At 42.1% G+C, this 22,209-nt stretch overlaps 1 protein-coding gene across 3 annotated transcripts in view; it reads right to left on the reverse strand.

Annotated features, from left to right (window-relative positions):
• Positions 1-3,630: 3,630 nt before the first annotated feature.
• Kdm3a (lysine demethylase 3A) overlaps positions 3,631-22,209 on the reverse strand; it is a 43,999-nt gene continuing 25,420 nt past the window's right edge. For all 3 annotated transcript variants that reach the window (XM_032906354.1, XM_032906352.1, XM_032906355.1), the window contains 15 exons: positions 19,981-20,195; positions 16,335-16,487; positions 16,111-16,206; positions 15,709-15,836; positions 14,157-14,352; positions 11,955-12,127; positions 11,423-11,659; positions 10,259-10,430; positions 9,498-9,591; positions 8,839-8,969; positions 6,791-6,910; positions 6,570-6,709; positions 5,390-5,566; positions 5,170-5,304; positions 3,631-4,314 (listed from right to left, as the gene is read on the reverse strand). In XM_032906354.1, coding sequence (XP_032762245.1) covers positions 4,234-4,314; positions 5,170-5,304; positions 5,390-5,566; positions 6,570-6,709; positions 6,791-6,910; positions 8,839-8,969; positions 9,498-9,591; positions 10,259-10,430; positions 11,423-11,659; positions 11,955-12,127; positions 14,157-14,352; positions 15,709-15,836; positions 16,111-16,206; positions 16,335-16,487; positions 19,981-20,195 — 2,248 coding nt within the window. In that variant the 3' untranslated portion in view covers positions 3,631-4,233. The remainder of the gene's footprint in view (positions 4,315-5,169; positions 5,305-5,389; positions 5,567-6,569; positions 6,710-6,790; positions 6,911-8,838; positions 8,970-9,497; positions 9,592-10,258; positions 10,431-11,422; positions 11,660-11,954; positions 12,128-14,156; positions 14,353-15,708; positions 15,837-16,110; positions 16,207-16,334; positions 16,488-19,980; positions 20,196-22,209) is intronic.

A 22,209-nucleotide genomic window follows, 5' to 3' on the forward strand; every position in this document is an offset into this window, starting at 1 on the left:
CATCTGCCCGTCTAGTCCTCAAGGCTGATAGTTAAAGCTATGCCAACTAAGAGAAGGAGTAGGTGGAAGAGGGCAGAGGTGAAAAGGGAGTAGAGTAGGCCTGTGACAACAGTGATGTGCACCTTTAATCCCAGCACTCCAGACAGGCAGATAGGAATCCAAGGCCACTGTGGTCTACTCAGCAGGTTCCACGACAACCAGAGCTACATAGAACATGTCTCAGGAGGATGGGGGATTGCTGGGCACAGACGTCTGTATGAAGAGATGGAAAATGCATACTGGTGCTTCCTACCCAAACTGAACATGGTGCCCTTTGCATGTATGCTTGTTCAGAGCAGATCTTGTTTCTCATTTGGAGTTTAACGTGTATTTTGTGTACGTGTATGGCATGTATGCAGGTCAGTGGACAACTTGCAAGACTTGGCTTTCTCCACTGACCCATCTCTCCAGCTTCTCCAGTGTAAGTGTGTACTTTTAAATGATAGTTTATGTTCAGCCTGAACTGTAGGTTTGAAGATGTCTCAAAAAGAATGTAAAAAACTGGGCAGAGATGGCACACATCTTTAACCCCAGCACTTGGGAGGAAGGGGCAGTAGCAGGTGGATCTGAGTTTGAGGCCGGTCTGGTGAGCTCCTGGATGGCCAGAGGCACACAGAGAAACTCTCAGGGTAGTTTAACTGGCTTATGTAGACATTCTTCTATTAACCTGGCCTTACGTGTTTCAATTTGTGTCATCCCATTTTTAACATCTTGCTGCATTTGAACTTCATATTTCTCATCTAGTTTTTCCTTGTGTATATTCATAAGTTGTATTGACTTGTAATTTTCTCTTTTTTAAAAGATTTATGTGAGTACACTGTAGCTGTCTTCAGATACACCAGAGGGCATGGAATCCCATTACAGATGGTTGTGAGCCACCATGTGGTTGTTGGGAATTGAACACAGGACTTCTCTGCGAGAGCAGTCAGTGCTTTAAACGGCTGAGCCATCTCTCTAGTCCTGTAATTTTCATTTAATACTTTGTGGTAGTTGACATTGAATCCACAAGGTTTTTGAAACGTGTTTGTTACTGTTTCTCTCCCTCATCCATGCACTTCTACCACCTCCCATGTAACCTTAACCAGAGGCCAGGCATCCATTGCTTCAGCCTCCAAAACTAAGGCTTTTCATTTAAAGTACCCACCTGGAGAATACAGCATTATCCAACAGAAAATGAACTGGTGTGAGGCAGGGGTGGGTGGATTTGAGTTAAGAGGCCAATCAAGGCCATTTTTGAAAAGAGGACAAGTTTTTGTGGCTTGTGAGTCTTGAGATCCTGTCAGTAGCTCCGATTTCACTGACAGCAGCAAGTCCCTGTTCCTGACTCACTGGCATGGGTTGGGCCAGGAGAAAACTCCACAGAGAGCAGCTGTACTGTAGGCTTCTGAGCTCAGGGAAGGCCGGGGCCTCATCAAGACAGGCACACCTTACAGGCCGTCTGTCTCCGGCATCTCGGCCTCCATCCGTAGAAGTGGAAGGTTGTCACTGCTTTAAAGTCTTTAGAGATTTAACAACAAATAACATACTTCTTTGATCGTTTTTAATTTTTTCAAGACAAGTTCTGTTCTGGAACTCAGAGAGGTGTACCTGCCTCTGCCTCCCAAGTGCTGGGATTACAGGCACATACTACTATTTCCGGTGTATCATATCTTTTAAATATTTATTACTGTATCATAATTATTTTGCCAAGTTTGGTATAAACTTTCTCCTATGTCTGTGATGGCTTACCTTGGTTGTTAATTTGACTATAGCTTAAGTCAACTAAAACCCAAGTTGCTGGGCCAGCCTGTGAGGAATTTCCTTAGATTATTTGAAGCACGAAGGCCCACTCTTAAATCTGGGTCACACTTTCTGGTGGCAGCCAGTTTTTCATGACTTGAACTTTTATATTATCAGTTACAAATACATTGCTTTCATTCTGATTTATTTTTCTTTTAATTGATGGCTTTGGTCACACTACTCCACTTACTAACATTTGAGGCACGGACTCTACAGAATGACTATTATTTTTGCAACATAAAGTACTTTGGAGATATCACTAGGGAACCATTTTTAGATTATACTTATTTTGTATAAACTATATGTTCCTTGATGTGTGAAAGCCATGTCAGTGTTGTGTGTCTTCCTCAGTCATTCTCTTACCACGTTTTTAGACTTAGAAACTGTCTGCTTACACATCACTTCATGTGCCTGAGTGTTTTGTCTGCCTGTCCGTATTAGGTGCTAGATGCCGGGGAGGATAGGAACAAATGCACCTAGCACCTGGAGCTCAGGTTGCAGGCAGCGGAAGCAGCTCTGTGGATCGTCTGCAACAGGCGCTTTCTGTTCCCATCTATGTGTGTTTGGAGAATTCGCATATCCAGTGTGGTGAATTACACTCTGTCTTGAGTATGACATTGAACTTGGGGCTCAGAAGTTGGTTAGGCTGTTCTCAGCAAACTAGGGCTACAGGTAGACCTCTGTGCCCAGGTTTTGCCTGTGCTGGTGGACCTGATCTCAGGTCAAGTACTTTAGACTCAGCTATCCCCCCAAAGTTTAGACTTACTAGTACATTTTAGAAACACATCCTTACTGGTTTAGTCAGGCATGCTCAATCTGATGGCATGTCTTCAAATACTGGAAATCAGCATCCCTTTTTATCCTGATATTCAACGTAAATAGCCCCTCCCCTGTGATCTAGTTCACAGAAGTTTACTCTTGTTTATTTGCATTATTACTGTTTTAGGTGACCAGAGCCATCTCACTGCCTCTCAGGTAAATTTCTAACTGCAACCATTCTGCTTCGCTTTAAGTTGCATGCAGAGTTTTCCCAAACATGGCAATCTCTGACAATCTCTTTGACACATTTCCTACACTCTTCTTTGAACATACTAGAGATCCCAAAGCAGGAACTAGATCAGTCCAGAATCTCTAACATCAGGTATATGAGGATGTGGAAGTTCTTGCCTTTTGTAGCCCTTTGTCATTACGTTAGGTTCACTCTGAGTAACAAACCGTCCTTTTAATTCGGTATGGAAACCTTTGACTGCAGGCTGAAGATGGCGTCTCCGCTGTTCTGACATAGCTGATTTCTAAGCAACAGTGTACATTCTAGATCTAAATCTACCACGGGGCTTCTAGGAAATCCTCAGCGCAGTTTCCTATATACTCTCTTAGAGATGTACTAGGACTTGGAAGGTTAACACCTACACTCCGGGCCTTGTCTGCTTAGCACTGATGAGCAAACTCCTTCTGTAGTTACAGCAGCCCAGGAGAGGGACCACAGAGGGGTGCCTTCCTTACCAATGCTGCCCCTTCACGGAGATGGGGATTTTAGGTACAACTGTCCTAATAATCCTTCCAGCACTGCCTCCTCTGTCTGTGAACACACAGGACTAGAAGACACACAATGTACTTCAGCCTCTCACTGCTCACAAGTAGTTACCAGTCAATATTTAGGTTTTGGTTAGTTCCTATTTTCAAACTGGTGGTGGCTCTTAAAAGTAGGACAGATCAGCACTGAATTAGTCACTAAGAAATGATGATTATCTAATTCAATATTTTAACCCTATTATTTTCGAGGTGTGTAATCACAGAATAATGGCCAGAAAATAGAGCAAAAATATTATATGAATATTTTAATGCAAAATGCTTACCACTTAAAATTAGCAAAGCTTCATTTAAATTAAAATTCCATTAACTAAAGATGGTTAACCCCAAGAATTATACAGTAGTTATTTCTGCTATATGCCAGTCCTATGCAATATATTTAGAACTGCACCATTAGCTGTCACTTCCTCCATTGCTCTTCTGGGACCCTAGTGGGTGCGGGAGGGTGCTCTGAAGGACATAAAATAAAATCCAATGAAACTTCGAAGTGATCCCTAATAGTTAAAAATCCATTCGAATGAACTGTCCAAACAACAGCTGGGGAGTAACTGCAAGTACTGTTTCAGAGCAGCAGGTCTTCAGCGTGGTTGAAGATCTGTACTAGGTGAAGTCACAGTATAAGGATGCATGGTCTGTAAATAGTTACTACATATACACACTTAGTGTCTGTAAACACTAGAAATATACATTAGAGACAGTACCCTCCTAAGTCAGGTGTACTTTAAAAAAGAAGATGAGGTAACAGGAAATCTCAAAGTCCACAGGAATCCTGCCTGAAGAGTTTGATCAGCTGCCAATAATTCATCTCCAATGTGCAGAGAGGAGTTAAGATTTGCCCAAACTGGATTCACTGGCTTTCAGCATAGCAACTGCATCTTTCACTGCATGGTAGATAACATTCTTTACCTAAAGCAACAGAAGAAAAAAAGAATGACTGCTCCATTAAACCTAAAGTCCCTCACCAAGAATAATTTCACCATATACACGAACTTCTCTTAGAACTTAAGTCAATACTCAACATGTAATTTGAGGGCCTCTGGCCCCTGGAGACCAGTATGCCATACCAACACCATCCTTCTCTGAAGAACTTGCCATCAGTTTTGGCCAAGGTGAGCACACAGTGCCTTATCAGACTTTACCTACCACTGTAGTTTTCAAACATGAAGCAATATTAATTAATTAATTCACTGTTAGTTTAGTTTAAATTGTGATGTTGCTGTATGGCTCAGGGTGGCCTTCAAACCTTCCTCAGACTCTGGATTAGGGAAGCTGGGAATGCAATGTGAGCTGCCACACACACACTTCACAATCCACCACTCACACGCCGAGGACAGCCCTGCCTGACCCCAATACTCAGTTCTCTCAATCCTGCTCTACCACAAGTAACAAAAGCACTGTAGTACAAAAGGTCAGGCACTGTGCTGCAGAACACTGCTGGGGGCTAAGCCAGGGGTAAAGAATGTCAGTGCTGGGTTGGGGATTTGGCTCAGTGGTAGAGCGCTTGCCTAGCAAGCGCAAGGCCCTGGGTGCGGTCCCCAGCTCCAAAAAAAAAAAAAAAAAAAAAAAAAAAAGAAAAGAATTTCAGTGCTGAAGCAATGACCAGGATGAGGCTTCCTCCAGGCCTGTAGCTTTATCACTCGAGTGCACGGAAGGACTGGACAAAAAGCTATCCCAACTGTGACATAGCCAAGTATGCTGAGTCTTTGTAAGGCCACTACTGGATCATGAGCAACAGATGCCCAGACCTGGTGCTGTTTTTACCTGCAGTTTATCTTCGTGGTTGGTATGAGTCTGTGACAAGTGACGGAATTCCTGAGTGAGCCAGAAGCAGTGTTTCACATGCTCTGGAGACACGAAGTCTTCAGCGACTTTGATACAGCTGTATAAGTTATGAACCTAGAAAACACCAAGTCACGTCTGTAAGAAGTCCACAAGGTCACCACAGAAAGGCAATAAATAGGAATTAATGGCTGGTTCTGACCTGATGTGGAGCTCCTGCCGGGATAAACACCACATCGCCAAGAAATTGTACAATAGCCCAGCCTTGCACTCCATACTCTTGATAAAGGCGCTTTCTCAGTGATCGGTCTAAATACCAGCTCTGATCATGAATAGGATCATGGTCTGCGGGGTTTTCTTGACCCTGCTCTTCTGATACCTACAATACAATAAAAATAGCGTGCAACTTAGCAAGTGTCAAAACCCAGTATGAGTGTTCTCCCTTCCCAAAATACAAGTAGTCAATAAATATCAATTATGTGTTCCCACTGGTGGAAATAGCATTTAGCTCATTAACAAAATGAATCAAGAGAATCATAAAACCTTGCCTTCCTGCTATCATTCCTACAGTCTGTGTATTCTTTTGGACATTAACCTAGGTCCTCTTTTTAAATGTAATTGGATTCCTTATGAACCAACTTGTCTTGTACTTACTGAGTTATGAAACAGTCCCAAAGATATAGGTTAAACTTCTTTCATTTATTAAAAAAAAAAAGTGACATTATGAAGAGAATATGGTGACCAGAGGTCAAACAGTCAATCTTTAACTGATTTCTAGCAACGGTATTATTAAAGAACCTGCCTGAGGTCAGGACCACAAAAGGGCTAGGAATGTTCCTATGACTCAGGTATGAGTTCAGTCACAAATCCCTGGTTTGTAATCAGCAGCCTCAACACTGAACAAGTTTCAAGAGAGACAGCTCTATCTTTCCAGCTCTATGTTTCCAGAACATCCTTCACTTACAGTGAAACTGAGTTCTCCCAGCTCCTGCTGCTATTCCTTTAAATGATAACCATCTAAGTTGGGTCTCTCACCAAATAAGAACAAAACCAACAGAGGCTTTAGCAACTTATTCAGAACATGAGAGCTTGGGGCCAAGGACTGACTCATGAACTAATGAGATGCTCATCGTCTCGAGGCAGTATTAACAATAGTAAAGGTGTTACAATGTGATGGTCAGGCAGATTCAAGACAGAGCAAAAACCTCCAAGTGCATTAAAACTGAAAACAAACACAGAAGACAAGGCCTTCCCTTTTTTAGGATCCTTGTTTCTTAGCAACTACTGACAGCCCATCCAATTGATATGAATTTGCATCGTATGGGAATTTATAGTATTGCTATTCTTACGCTTTCCTCACATGGCACGGGGGAGCAGCGCACCTTTTTAAGGAATTCTCTTATCTTTTCTGTGTCTTTAGCAGCATATATGTGCCAAAGGGCGCCTGGCTTCTCTTTTCCTTCAATAAATCGCTTGATTGTGAGTTCATCCGAATCTCCATCTTGGATGGTTCTAAGGACTTCTAGAACAGGAGAAAAAGCAAGTGTGAACTGTGTATCCTGGCTTAGACAAGTAAGCACAGCTTCAATATTTCACACCGTACCTTCCTCTTGTTCACACTGTCCTTTGGGAATTCCCACATAAACCATGACATTGGCTGCATCAGATACATCTAAGTGAAGATTCGTGGTCCCATATTTCCGATCTTCTGGAGTGATCAATCCTTAAAAAAGAAAGAAAAAGCCTGAGTGTACCAGGATACTTAGAACTAAGAATACAAGCAAGAAATCAGTGGTAAAGTGCCCTGTAGGCAGAATTTGCTCAGAGGATGTTTACAGACGCAAACTAAGACTCACAACCAATGAAGGCTCAGGGAGAAGTTACCAGTCAACGTCACTCCAGGAGTCCACTGGCAGTTGCTTCCACTCACACTGAAACCACAGGCAGCAACACTCAGTGGGAGGGACACTGCCCAGGGCACTGAATTCTCTTCAGTGTCCATAGTGTGTCTGTAGAAAGCTGCTCACACCTGGCTCTATGGCCACTCTAGATTTCTGACACCAGCACTCTCCCTCTGGTACTAGGTAGGAAACTAAGCATGACAACCTCAGAGAGGGGTTGTACTATTTGGGGAAAGGTTTTAATTCTAGCTTGCTTGGTGGTTGCTATTTGAGAGAGGCTATAACTGAGGGATGGTAGTCCCAGGACCCTAGGCTCAGCTCCACTGCTTTGTTTCCATCTTGCTGAAATACCAGCCCTACAAAAAAGTAAAGCCTCGGGTATTTGGTTCAAATCATGGAGTCTGAGATGTGCTTTGAGTTGGTAAAAGAGCATATAAAGGAAGACACAATGAAGCAATCTTAATGAAAGAGCCCACAGTGGTTTGCACTGGATGGTAGCATATGAACACCTGTACTAGACACCGCAGCTTTCAATGCACTTAAAAGGTATTCTCTGGTTAAAAATAAAGCACCAAATGTAAGTTAAAAAAGCAATTAACATGTCAAAAGGAAGGTGAATGAAACAAGTTACATATGACCACATGAAAGAGAATCTTGAAAGTCGGTCTACTTAAAACATAAAAGACTATAAACCAAATATACTATGTGGAAAAGTAGATTATGTTCAAAACATTTTTTTTTCATGTTTTGGGTTTGTGTTGAGTGTGTCACATGTGTACATGTACTCAGAGGTCAGGGGTTATGAGACCCTCTGGAGCTGGAGTTGCTAGCAGTATGAACTGCTGTGATCAGCACCTGATGGGTGCTGGGACCTGACCCAGGTCCTCTGAAGAATAGCAAGGACTCTTAACCACTGAGCCATCTCTCCAGCGCCAGAAAAATGTATTGATAAAATTATAAATACAAGAGAATGATAAACATAGACCTGAAAGATAGTAACGGGTGTGTGTGTGTGTGTGTGTGTGTGAGTGAGAGAGTGTGTGAAGCTCTAAGGAAGAGGGCCCAAAGAGCAGCTGGTACTGCAGGCTGCTGTGGGTGCACAGCACTGTGTAAAATGGAGGGTTGTAACCAAAGAGGGATAAACTGATTCAAACTCAACCTACCCATTGCAGCCATGGGTTATTCTGCTGAAACCCAGACTCTAAACTGAAGAAGCCTCAACTCAGATGGAACCAAGATTATATATACAATAATCCCCATCCCAAATCCCAAGGATTCCCACAAGCCTTTTCCTAAGAAAAGCTTTTGCAGACACTGCCATCTATTGGTGTCTAGGACAAACAGATCTACCTTTGGCTAAAATACTTAAACCAGAAACTTATCTTAAAACATTTTCAGATATTCACTTCTTCTACAGCATCATAACTTCTGCAAAACACACACACAGGCATGTAAACACACATGCATACACACTGTGTAATGTTAGTGGGAAACAACAGCAAAACTGACCTAGATATCCACTGAGACTGAAATGACCACACAATATGAAGTTTTAGCAATTACAGTTAGGCGAAAAAGACAGAAAAATATAAAATTGCAAGTGGCCTTAAAACAGCAGCTATGAAAACACATATACATGTGACCAAGAAATAGAGAAAGTAGAAGAACGAAAGCAGTATCCAGCTACTGTCTAGCTAACCATTTTCCAAACACCATGTTTCATTTCCATTATGTTCCATTTCCTCCTTACCATAAGCATTGTACATCTTGGGGCCCAGGTCTGGCCGTACAAAGTAGTTTGGCAGTCTAGAGGCCAGGTTCAGTTTGCCATCTCGCCTGGTGTACTCAGGCAGTGGAATGTTGGCCATCAGATCATCAAACCTAGAACAAGAAACCAATAATTTGTAAAGCAAGCTTGTTTTTCTACTCTAGTACACTAGGACTTCTTTGGTTTCTTCTATACAAAGAAGACCAAATCTGAGACCCAGAGGGCTAGCCTTTGTATTGGACTATGTATGTCCTGTGCTACACTGATGTGTCCAAATGATCTGGAATGTTTCAGGCTATAGAGCTGAGAAGTATTCCCTGAGGAGAACTAGACTCTGGGATGACACAAGAGTCTGGGTGTGTCTGATCCCAGGACTGTCAGAAAACCAGCCTGAGTTTTCAGGGCAGGGCACTTCCACATTAAATGTGCAGCCCACCCCTACCCAGATCTAAAGTCACCACTTTTTCAATCTCATTACAAATGTACCTATCTCCTAAAGATACACACACGATATAAAATCATGAGAACCAATAAAACCATGACGCTGTCTTACACTTAAAAACTACCTTCCTGCTATCTGAGAGACTTTGTATTCCCCGAGTGAAGGACAAAATTAGCTCAATCCTCATCTGAAAGCATACCTGGAAGGCATCATATCTCTAAAGTCTTCTCCTGGCGGCCAGTCCTTAAGTTTCAATACCATTGGTTCTTTTTCTTTTTCGTTTTTCAAACGGTCTGGAGAGAGTAAGCAGAATAAAGAAATTGTTATTCATAATTCAGAAACAAAAAGGGACAAGTTAGTTAATATTGTAACATTGCAAAAAAAGTATTTTATCTGAATCCTTTCAAAATCAAAAACCCCACTTGGCAGACAGAAACAATGTAGCTCTCATTTTTATGGCAACAAGAAATAAAGCTGTAGCTTGGAGACAGAAAAATAAAGACTGCTCCTGTTTGTGAACACATAAAGCTTGTCTCTGGGACCGACTCTGCCTTCCTCACAGTGTTGTGCAAGTACCAGTGCCACTCAGTACTCATCTCCCCTCAAAACCCTTAGGGGATCAAACTCAATGAAATAGAAAGGACTTGTTTTGCTCTGAAAGAAGTTGAGAGTACCTCCACTTCCTATTCTATCCAGGCACTTCAAGAAGGGCCATCTGTGTCCTCTTCCCTACACCCCCACCCTCTCAACTCTACAGATCAGGATTAGTCAGAACTATTCTTACAAAAGCAGCAGTACCAGTGGCAGGCCAATACACCACTTCAAAGGCATAAACTTTGTAAAAGAACAAAATAAGAAAGACAGTTCCTTTTGAAGTCCTGAATCTTTAGGCTCCTGCAATTCTTATGTCGTCCACTCTTCACACAGTTTTAACCCCCTTGAGCAGTCTTTAATACATACTTGGAACATCTTCAAATCCATCCCAGAAGTCTCCCACTGTGGCTCCTGTGATGATTTCATTGGTCCTACAATTGACTAGGTCTACTTCTTGCTCGCCAAACTCTTTCCTGAAGGACTCGGGTTTCCAGAGTTCAGTGTTTAATTTATGATGCACTCCCGACACCATCACTGGCTAAAGGAAGGAGGAGGAGATTAAGTCTGATCTCTACTAGATCTTTCCCTCTTCAAGCAGCTGGTCCTTAGTCTTAGCTGGTGAAATGACAGCTAAGCTCTCTACACTTTCACAGTTGCTATATCTTCATTATTCATCTGCTACACACTTTGCTCTCAGGCTATGGAATAATCCCCAGATTATTAAGCTGCTAGAGAAGAGATCATTCTTCTGATATCCTCCTAGGCACAGTACCAGGCTAGGAGCGTATGAACATGACATATAGGCCAAGAAGTGTTACCCACAAGGCCATGAACACTGTGAATGGACCAACCATAACTGAAGAGCCAATGGTGCTGCCCTTGACAGCAGGTACCGCAGAGGATGACACACAAATTTCAAGATGACACCATATGGCTATGACCCATGCAGAACTGCCTTCAGAGCACAGGGTTTTTTTCTTTTTTCTTTTACATTTGTTTTTATGTGCATACCCATGTGCCTCTGTGCAAGTCTTGCCACCTGTGTTCAGGTGCACTTAGAAGCTTGAAGATAGTGTCAGATATACGAGAAATGGAGCTAGGCAGTGGCAATACAAACATGGGTTCTGAGAACCAACTCAGGTCCTCTGCAAGAGCAGCAAACATTCTTAACCCACTCCAGCCCCTGGCACAGGTTTTAATCTATGAAAGTGGGATATGTGATATTTTTTTTTAATTGCATTTTGTCAAATCTCTCAAATCTCAACAGTGTCGTCTTTCACTTCTTCTGTTGAGGTTGACCACACAACATAACTGTCTCACTTATCAAACCCCAAGAAATACCTGGCTGGAAGCACTCAAACTCTGAGTAGGAAAAAATACAGTTGAGTCAGTTTATACAAAATAAAGACACAGCCACACACTGTCCTAATTACATCTACCTCAACAAACAAATACAAACACAGGAGGAGAGGAAATAACAAGACCAAGGAGTCTGCAAAGGAGCAAAGAGAGGACTGAAGTGGGGATTACCTGCCCCTGTTTCCAGCATTCCCTAAAGACATTCCAATTGCTCTTATTGTTGGGGTCTTGCAAGCACAGCAGGCGGTTGTCACACAGCCAGTAGTGAGGAGTGTCAAAACCAAGAATGCTAGGCTTGATCGTCAGTCCTTGAGGCCTCTTGGATAAGTCAGAAGAAGTCTTGTTTTGTACCAAAGAGGCAAAGATATCATCAAGGATTTTGGGTGTGTTTTTTAGTCCATTTTCTGTCTGAAATAAATTAAAAAAAAAAAAATCTTAAATATGCCATTCTCTACTACTGAGAAAAAGCCCATCTCTATAACTGTATGATGAGCACACATCACATCGAATTTCCACAAGAGACCAATCAGAAAACCCAGGTAAAGAGGCAAGGATTCAAGCAAATCACTCAGGTTTAAGAAAGTGAAAACCAGAAAAAGAGCGACAGTGTCCCAGCCACCCCTATGAACCCATGGAGCACCTGCAGTGACACGAGATTCATGTCATCTTCTCTACTCAACTTCATAGTAAAACAAGCACATACCTTTCCTGTGGATGAATTCAAAAGATTTCGAAGAAAACCAGAATTATTGTTGCTCACGGGTGTCAAAATTGTGCTGTTAAAAGTATGGAGGACAGTGCTGGATTTGTTCAGAGGAGGCAAGGGTGGAAGGCATTTGATTTCGTTCTTTAAAATTGGCATAGTCAGCTGTTTTTCTAAAGCAAAATGAAAACATTCAGATGTGCATTCAAGGCAAATCCCTTATTAGTTTCTATTAGCAGAATGACTTCAAGATATAGCTTTCTTCTCCAAAAACCAAGGAAAAAAAACTAAAACAATAAAAAGTAATGGTTATGTGTTAACATCAGGTTCCTAGTTGATATTTTACAACAGTCCAAATATCCTGGTGAAACCAGAAAATAGTATGGTGATTTTTCTATTTCTACTTTATGGATGTGGGTGTTTTGCCTGCATGTATGTCTGATGCCCATAAAGGCCAGAAGAGGGTATTGGGTCCCCTAAAACTGAAATTACAGATTTGTGAGCTGCCACACGAATGCTAGGAGCTGAACTCATGTCCTCTGAAAAAGCAGCAAGCACTCTGAAGCCCTGAGCCATCTCTCCAGCACTGTAAATAGTATTTTAAATTATTATTGTGTATAGCTTTACCACACTGGTTGGTACTCCTAGTAGAGTGCTTGTAAGGAAAAAACCTTTATCTTATTCCCAATAGAGTGAATCTCTTAAAATAATTTCAAAGTAAGTCATGCCAAGTGTAGTGGTGTTCACATGTGTCTCAGCTACTCAGGAGGCAGATACAGGATCAACTAAGCTCAGACTCAATTGGACAACATAGTGAGACAAACCCTCAGCCCAACCCTAAATCATTTTTTCTAATGTGTGCTGGAGAAGGAGAAACCCTTAGTGCTGTGCCCTTCTAGTCTTTAACTCAGAGTGTGATTTGTAAACTTACCTAGAGTTAAATCTCAGTTTCCTCCATCTCATCACACTACTTTCCTCTCCAACTTTTACATGTTCATGTACATGTCTGAGGAAGTTCTTTCTTACAAATCCTTTATGGATTCAAATCTCATTAAGGCTTTAAGACAGGGATTCTCTATGTAGTCCTACCTATCCTGGAACTCACTCTGTAGACCAGGCTGGTTTCAAACTCAGAGAACCCTGCCTCTGCCTCCCGAGTGCTGGGATTCAAGGCATGTACCACCATGACGAGGTTGATGCAGAAAAATTTTAAGATGTCTGCATGAAACAACTGACTTTCAATTTTTCTCTCTCTAGAAAGTAAAATGACCTAAATTCTTGTCTAATTTTATCTGATCCCAAAGTTCAGCTGTTGTAAGACAAGGATACAAGAGAGGGTACACTGAGACTAAGACAAGACAGGACAACAGAAAGTAAACAAATACTTGAAACAAGTCTATCAACTCAGGCTCAGGGACACAGAAGGAAGAGGGAGCATAAAAAACATAAAACCAGAAATATGGAGAAGGCCTATAAAATGTCATCTAAGTACCACACAACCATGGGCATCAATCACAGCCTTATCTCCAACTGGCACTGGCCACACAGATCAGGCCACCCAACAATTAGCTATGGATGGATGGATGGATGGATGAATGGGGTGGGTGGGTGGGTGTGTGTGTGTGTGTGTGTGTGTGTGTGTGTGTGTGTGTGTGTGTGTGTGTGTGTGCGCGCGCGCATGTGCATGAGAGAGAGAATGAGTGGTGGTTCACAGGGTTATGCCACTCAATGATGAACTAAGATTCGAAAGCAACTACTGGAGAGCCCACCAGCTTCTAACAGCTAGTTAGTTTCAAACCAATGACTAGACAGACAGTCCTGGTTAAGCTCTATAGGACACAAAACATAAAGGCACTGAAAGAAATGTGTAGGGAAGAGGCAGGACTGACAGGGAGAAGAGATAAACAAGGGGAAAGGAGTCGGAATGTGCCATTTTTGTGTACACTATGTCAGTAGTACTAGTAAAAGTCTCAGCACCACTCCACTCTCGCCAAACATGATTTCAACTTCACCAAAGTTGTATGAGGAGGTGACAGCCCCTTCTCAGGGGCTGTACTTCAATAGTTTTATTGGTGGCTTGTACCTGAATGACAGCAGGGAACACTTCTGGTGTTGCGGCATCCCTAGTCCTGTTCTCACGGCAAGTTTAGCTGCTAAGTCTACAGTGAATGTGCTCAAGTAATCGGGAAGGTGGGAACTCACCCTTGTTTTCCTTGTTGACATTCCCACTGGTAAGGTCAGCTAGCCAGTTTAAAGGGGATGTGTTGGCTGGACAGATGGGCTTCACATTGCTGGCTGGCTTGGAGGCTGCTTCCCCACACACGGCTGCTGGCTCCAACACAGGGGAGCTTTGCTGGACCATGGTGCCGAGACTTGGTTTTTCTCCAGACAAGGATGCCTGTGAATGTAAAAGGAGAATTAGGTGTAAGCTGAAGACTGACCTTTTCCTTCTTCCCTAAAAGCCTGCCAGTAAAATACATAGCTAACACAAAGTCACTTAGCAGCCCCAGCTACTGTGACAATAATACTCTTCTGGTAATACACAGAACAAGGAGACAGAGACTTTAGTTTTCAGCTTTAGTATTACTAATGCAAACAAAAGACACGGTGACAAACATACTTTGTAGTGCCCTTACTTACCAGGCAGGTTTGCACGCACCCCTACAGCCCCAAACACCAACTGGCTTTAAAATGATTGATTCCTCTGTGCCTGCTTTCCCTGGGAACTCAGCAGACATCCAGAGCAGGCATTTGAAACACGCTCCCTGAGTCAACGCAGGAGGTGGGTAGTAAACTGAGGGGTTCAGCAGTCAGCACGCAGAGAGGACGCTTTCTGACTCTAGCTTTAAGTGTGATGAGCTGCTTTTCAAAGAACTCCGACACAAATAACTAGAACTTACCATTTACTGTCACTTACTTGTGGTGAGTTTACACAAATGATCAGAAAGAAGAAAAAAAGGAATATTCAGATTCCAGTGGTGGTCCTATAGCCCTCCTTTCTGTCCTCTCCAGTTAATAGTACTTTCTACCACTGTGTTCTTACTGGTGAGCAGGGTGAAGCACAAGAAAGTCAGTGTGTGAGAGCCAAAGTGACCCTGCCAGAAAATGGCAGAAAAGAATTTAAGTTCACCAGGCCTTTAAGCTTGACAACTGGCGAGGCAGGGGCAAGAGATCTCAGTGAGTCTGAGACCAGCCCAGACTACATACCCAGTTCTAGGACAGCCAGGACTAGGGAGACCTTGTCTTAAAAAGAATTCAGTGCTGGCACCAAGCGGCATAGCTTTTCTAAGCCCACGCTTCTTCAATACTACAGCTTTAGAAAACACACAAGAATTTGACTTCTGAACACAAGGTAGGGGAATAAGGACTGGGTGGGGAAGGGGAAGGAGGCTCTGAGGTGTAATGGAAGGACACCACCAAGAAAAGGCATAAGGAGATCCAATACTGGGAACAAAAGGACTCATTTTTAAGAATTCTTTAACTTTTCTGATATTATAAAGAAAAAATACAGACATTTAAAATTTTAAACTTTGTTTTTCTTTTCAAGGAACAAAAATGTCAAACATACTAAGAAGTCACAAATAAAGTACTCAAAGTGAAGAAGAGGGAGAGAGAGATGAACTGTAGCAGGCATGAACGAAGCCTCTCCCCAGACTTACTGCTGTGTTCCGTTTACACAGCGATGGATGCCCTTGGGCTAACTGAGAGACAGATGAAATCCTGAGGACAGGGAACCACACATTAGCAGCAATACCTGCTTCAGGTCTTCCTTTAAGGCTGGCTTCGAGAAGAGCTTGAACTGCCTGTTGGAGCAGGGACAATTGGCCTTTATACCCCATTTTGCTCTGACAGAATGCACAATGTCTCCAACATCGTAGAGGGCTAAAACAGAGGACAGAGGCAAGTGCTACAGACAGCTACCATGCAGTCTCCATAGCAGAAGACCCCTTTCCCACAGGAATGCTTTTCTTGGTGGCATGATGTTCTGTGCCTCGTCTGAGAGCTTTAAAGGTGCAGAGACATTATTTAACATGTTTCTTGAGTACTTTTAGGACAATACCAAAAGTTATCAGATAACCAGACTACACAAAGTAAGAGCCCCTGAAGTTTCCCAGGATAGCTGAGGGGTGGGTGATCCCCGCCTCACAGGAAATACCTTTGCCAGGAATAATCTGCGTGGGCATCAGGTTCTCAGGCTCATGTATTTGACTCTTCACACACCTTATCCAAGAGAAAGTCTTGTAGGCAGCCCCTGCAAATTAACAGACTTGTGGTGACTGTTTTCCAGGAACCTTAAAACCCCAGTGCTTCAAAAACCATCAGCCATAAACCAACCTAAGTCCAGTGCATTGGGGTGGAGCAGATTACGTTCTCACTCACCCTGTTGGCAGTTCTTCCTCTTCATCCGGTAGCAATCTACACACACTCCAAACCCACACCGAGGGCACACCCAGTGCAGGTTGAAAATGGTTGTGTCACACACATCACACATTTCTCTAACTCCTTTGACAGCTCGTTTCCAAGCAACCTGCCCTGCAAAAATCAATAAGCCATTTAGTCCTGAGGTACAGAGTTTTCTGAAACCAAATATATGAGACTTCCCCGTGCTTAGAGTTCCCATTTGGTCTGTTTAACCTCACCATAGATGCTGCTGCCCCATAACGCTCTCCTGTCCCTCAGCATGCCTGTCCAAGTGTGTCAGCATCATCTGCTCAGACATGCTGGCACCAGACATACTCAGACTTGTTCTCCCTCCTGGCAAAGTGACACTGTGCTTAAGCAGCAGGTACAGACCTGGAACTCTAAGATTCAAAAGCAACTACTGGAGAGCCCACCAGCTTCTAACAGCTAGTTAGTTTCAAACCAATGACTAGACAGACAGTCCTAGTTAAGCTCTATAGGACACAAAACATAAAGGCACTGAAAGAAATGTGTAGGGAAGAGGCAGGACTGACAGGGAGGAGAGATAAACAAGGGGAAAGGAGCCGGAATGTGCCATTTTGGTGTACACTATGTCAGTAGTACTAGTAAAAGTCTCAGCACCACTCCACTCTCGCCAAACATGATTTCAACTTCAAAGTTGTATGAGGTGGTGACAGCCCCAGGTATCCTCAGCTCAGCTCCACCCTTACCAATTCTTTTAGAATCTCAAGGCTGCATGGGCCACACTTTCTCCAAGGGGGAAAATGTATTCAAATTGCAAGCCAATAATCAGAATTATTCACAGGTGCCCTCAATTCAAAGACTAAAAGTCCTGAAGAGAGCATTGTATTAAGTTACTATAGGGTATAAAGTACCAAGGTCATGTCCTTCACTTGTCAGTTAGAAACCTCATTATTCCAGGGCCACAAATGACACTTGCTGGTACACAGGACCGATCCACAGTAACCAAATACCCAGCAAAATGAGAAACAACCCAGGACTCTACAAAGCCACATTTTCCATTCCATGAGCCAAGACCACACTGCCTGGAGGAAGGGGTTTCATGACTACACATACCAATTGGAAGTGCCTCCCCCGCAAAGGGAGGAGTAATAAGATGACCACATCAGAAAGCTTCCGGGAGTAGGAGCAGGGGAGCATTGGTTTGAATGGCAGGAGGCTCACTACTGTTGAACAGAACAGTCAGGTTGGTGTCCACTGGTTAACACTGTTGCACTCTTCTTCCACAGAGACACCAAGTCTGTGGTGAATTAACTCTTTACTCTGAACACCAATGACATTTCAGTTTACACTGATTCATTCCAATACCAACAAAGAACTACTACTGTACTACAATGAAATGGGCCAGGCACAAGATACAACAGAGCTTGAGGCATTTTATAAAGTTTATGAGCTTCCGTTCTATTTGTTTGTATTAGAGTGTTGAGTTAGGAAATACTCAAACTTGCTAGCCACCACTTACTAGATAATAAAGCCTGTGGTGGACACCTGCTCTTACTATCAGAACTGAGGTCAGGACTGACTAAGCCTTCTTGGCAGGATGATCTCTTTGACTATCACCCAATGCTATTTCATTTCCTTCTCTAACGAAACCAGCTTCTTATGTAAGAGGAACAGGATGATCAGAAAACCAAGAAAGAAAAATCCACTATGAAGAGAAAATTCCTTAATTCTGATCTTAAAAGACAACTCCCTGTACTTTTTTCAGTATGGGAAAATAAAAAACCAATAATAACAAAAAAAGAAAACCCCATTATCACTTTCTTAAAACCTAAAGCAGGTCTGATGAATCAGGAAGGAAGCAACTAATACATTTCAAAGAAGCGCCTTGCACTGCAGACAAATGCAGACGCCACAAGAGCAGCCACTGAGTCAGGCTTCTTTACATGCACTACTTTTACCCACATCCATTTCAGAAGGAACCCATCCCAGAGTGGAAAACCTGTGTCATTTATTCTACCCAGAGCACAGAGGAGAGTTTAAAAAGACCTCTGACTTCTGAACCTAGACAGAAGCATAATTCTAAACCCGCCCCCACGCCCTTCGAAGTAACTCCAGCAGCTCCAGGAGTTCCTGAGCTCCAGGTACATGTCTGGATTCCATTGCCCAAATCTAAGAAGTAGGTCAGGAGAGAGGGCTCGTCCTCATCAGTCAAGCGAACTTTCTGCTCTTGTAAAGAACTGATCACTCCCTCACATCCCCTTCTTTAGTCCTCTTACTTCACAAGAGACCCACTGTGGGTTTGATGTCATTTTTTCTTTTTCCAACTTAAGGTCTGCATGTAAGAGAAAACCTATGTTTGTAACTTTACAGAAAAACATGTTTCTATTGTGCTGTTTAAAAGCCAGATTCATTTTACTCAAATTCCTTTGTCATGAATGGTGTTCGAGTACAGATGAAGGTCAGATAGTACAGCTTCAGTTCTCAGCCCTTAGTGCATATAGGTTCAGCCCACACCCACATGGAGGCTCACAGCCATGTACAATACAGTTCCAGGGGTGGTTCTAGCCTCTGTGAGCACCAGCATATATGCTGTGCATTTGCAAACACGTAGGCAAAACACTCATACACATAAAATAAAAATAAACAAATCTTCTTAAAAATCTCGAGAAATAACAGGATTCACATTTATCAAAAGTATTTTGTGCTGAAACTAGCTTCAGTTGTTTATGGCAAGCACAACCAAAATACTTAAGAATGGTATAGACACAGCCATTCAAACATACTTGGTTATTCAAAATCCAAAATGACAGACACCAGAGACCAATGGTACTTCTGGCTTGCTATCCCATTTCTTCAGACAGAAAGAAGTGTTCCTCTTCCAAACACTGCCTTGTAATGATACGAAGGCAGTCCACCTCTTCTCTGTCACCAACACTGACCCTGGGAGCTTACTAGGCTTCCTAATAGTGAAGGAGTGTTCCTAAGAGTAGATTCCTAATAGTGAAGGAGTGTTCCTAAGAGTAGATTCCTAATAGTGAAGGAGTGATCCTAAGAGTAGATTCCTAATAGTGAAGGAGTGTTCCTAAGAGTAGATTCCTAATAGCAAAAAAGTGTTCCTAAGAATAGATTCCTAATAGTGAAGGAGTGTTCCTAAGAGTATAGTGCAGTCTCACACTGAGCTAGCACCTACAGCTATGTGCTTTCCAACCAGGATGTGGGAACAACTGACTTCATCTGAGCTGGTTCCACTCAAACACCTGGAACCTAACCCCACAGAGTAGACTCAGGAGGCTTCTGGTCTGTCTTTAATATGTACCATAAATTAAGAATCTTTTGTTGTAATCAACCTGAGGTTTCACCCCACCTTCTGGTGAACCTACACATCTGGTAAGGCTATGCAAATGCCACCAACAACTCACGATAGCCTTTCAAACCAAAAGGGATACTACACCTTTGAACTGTCCCACAATAAACTCTAGACAGAACATCTCAGAAGAAACTATTACAGAAGGAAGACCGCAATGTCATGGTAGCGTCCACCTAGGCTGCTGGTGAAGATAGAATCCGTGCAGCTGAGGTGTCAGAAAGAAACAAAAGTCAAGCAGGACTCAAACATCCTGCCCCTAAGAGATGCTCTTACTGTGTGGCTCAATAGTTGACATAGCTTCCTTCTCAGAAATCACCATTTGACAGAAGTGGTCTCCAATATTGGCCAGGATATACTTTGCTGTGTCCAAATCGGTCCCCACAACATTTTTGGTCAAAGGCAGCCACAAGCCAATTGCTTCACTGTCGTACTTGTTTGGTGTTAAGAAGCCTTCTACCCGCAGAACACCGTGTTTGTTGAATTGTAACCTGGAAGTTGGAAAACACACAAGACTGATTTACCACATAAATACTATATTTCAGTCAACAAAGCCTCTCCTGCTTTTTTGTACTCTGCATGGCTAATGGCAGTCAATTACTTGCCAGTAAGTTGGAAGGATTTAAAAAACTAAGCATAACAAACAATAATCACTGTTTTTCTCTTAAAAGCAGGTTAGACAGGGTATATGAGAGAGAGGTGTGTTTTGGACGCGACCCAAGTTTATCGTGTAGCTTCCAGAGACAATCTCTACTAGAACTGGATCTAGACAGCAAAGACAGTAAGAAATAAAAATAAGTAAACCAACAACCATTAGAAACAGGTGGGAGGGTGTGTGTGGACATAGACACCTTAGAGGCTCTTGAGAGTGTGAGCTCCTAAGACTTGCAAAGGCAATGTTAAAATGGAACTCAGACCTAAGAACAGACAGGCAGGCTGAACATAGTCTCAGAATGCACTCTTAATATGTGGAAGGTTTGAGAAGCTGTGGATTACTTTTAAATATTTTTTAAAACCTGACATTTTCTTTGTAGCTGGAAGCAAAAGTTGACATAAAACACCCAAGTGTGGTCTGATGACCTGTACATTTAATCCAGCTCAACAGTAATATTCAGCTTACATCTAAACTATATTTTAAATTAGATTAGTAGGCAGAGACAACAAGAGGAGACAAAAGCACCAACTGCTTATAATGAGAACTAGCTGAACATGAAAATATCTCGACATCTGTACTATCTATTCTTTATATGCAGAACATCATGTCTCAAAACAGAAAAAAAAGTTGCTTCATGCTTCACTCTAGACAAAGGAATTTGAATAAAATGAATCTGATTTTTTAAACAGCACGATAAAAAACATGGTAAAATTGCAAACATTAAAAAAAAAAAAGACAAGCCAAAGAAGGATTCTTTGTGAAGTGGGAGGGACTAAAGAAGGGGACGTGAAGGAGTGATCAGGAGAAATTACACATGTATGAAAAGGTCATCATAAACGCAAGTGCTTGTACAGTGGGAATATATGCTAATAGAAGTAAGATAATCCCACTGGTAGAGTAAGAGACATTATTCCAAAGAGAAGGTTAAGAGGACTTCAAGATTTAAATTATAAACAGCTGCCAAGCCATCAGATTCTGATACATTGTCTATACTCCTAGGGCAATTAATTTTTCTGACACTTGTTAGAAGACTCTGTCATTCTAGTGAGGTTGTGTAAATTATTATTTAATTGTTAACAATCTATGGGAGGAGAGCATTATTAAAGTACTGGTTTAGGAAATGCAGACTTTTCTTTTTGCCTACTTTTTAAACATCAGTTTATTAATGACTCATTTCTTCTGGTTACTCTAGAGTTCATGAAGTAAACAGTGAATGTGTCTACTTTATCTCACTGGAATACTGACAAATGTACTTAATAATTGTAATTAATCTAATTTAAATAGGAGTGGAACAAAACAGAGGTACCACACAAATAGAAAAGTCAACAAATTATATAATACGAACAAATTTGAATGGAAGAAAATAAAAAGAAAACAAAAAAATTATACACATGCCCCTCCATGCTGGCAAAAGAACAGACCCACCAGTGGGCATGCACAGTGGTGCTCCCTTTCTCAGGGCAGTTTGGCAGGAGAGCCTTAAAATACACCTGACCCAGCAGTGCTACTTTATCTCACTGACACCCCTTCAGAATACAGGGACAGAGATGTGGGCAACTGTGTAATGCATACATACAGTACAGAAATTCCAAAGTATTTGCAGAAGATGGATACTCCTTATGCTTTGGTGAAGAGTCAAAAGTTTATACAATACACCAACAAGGTGTGCCCAAACATACTTTCTGACCAAAGACTAAAAATGTACTGTAAAGAGAAAATTACCCATGTACTTTCCTATGACAATTATCTGAAAAGTTTGTACTTTAATGTTTTTTTACTAAATATATGAAAAGGGGCTGGGGATTTAGCTCAGGTGGTAGAGTGCTTGTGTTTAACAGGCACTCGATTCT

Source organism: Rattus rattus, chromosome 6, assembly GCF_011064425.1.
Source record: "Rattus rattus isolate New Zealand chromosome 6, Rrattus_CSIRO_v1, whole genome shotgun sequence".
Lineage (NCBI taxonomy): Eukaryota > Metazoa > Chordata > Mammalia > Rodentia > Muridae > Rattus > Rattus rattus.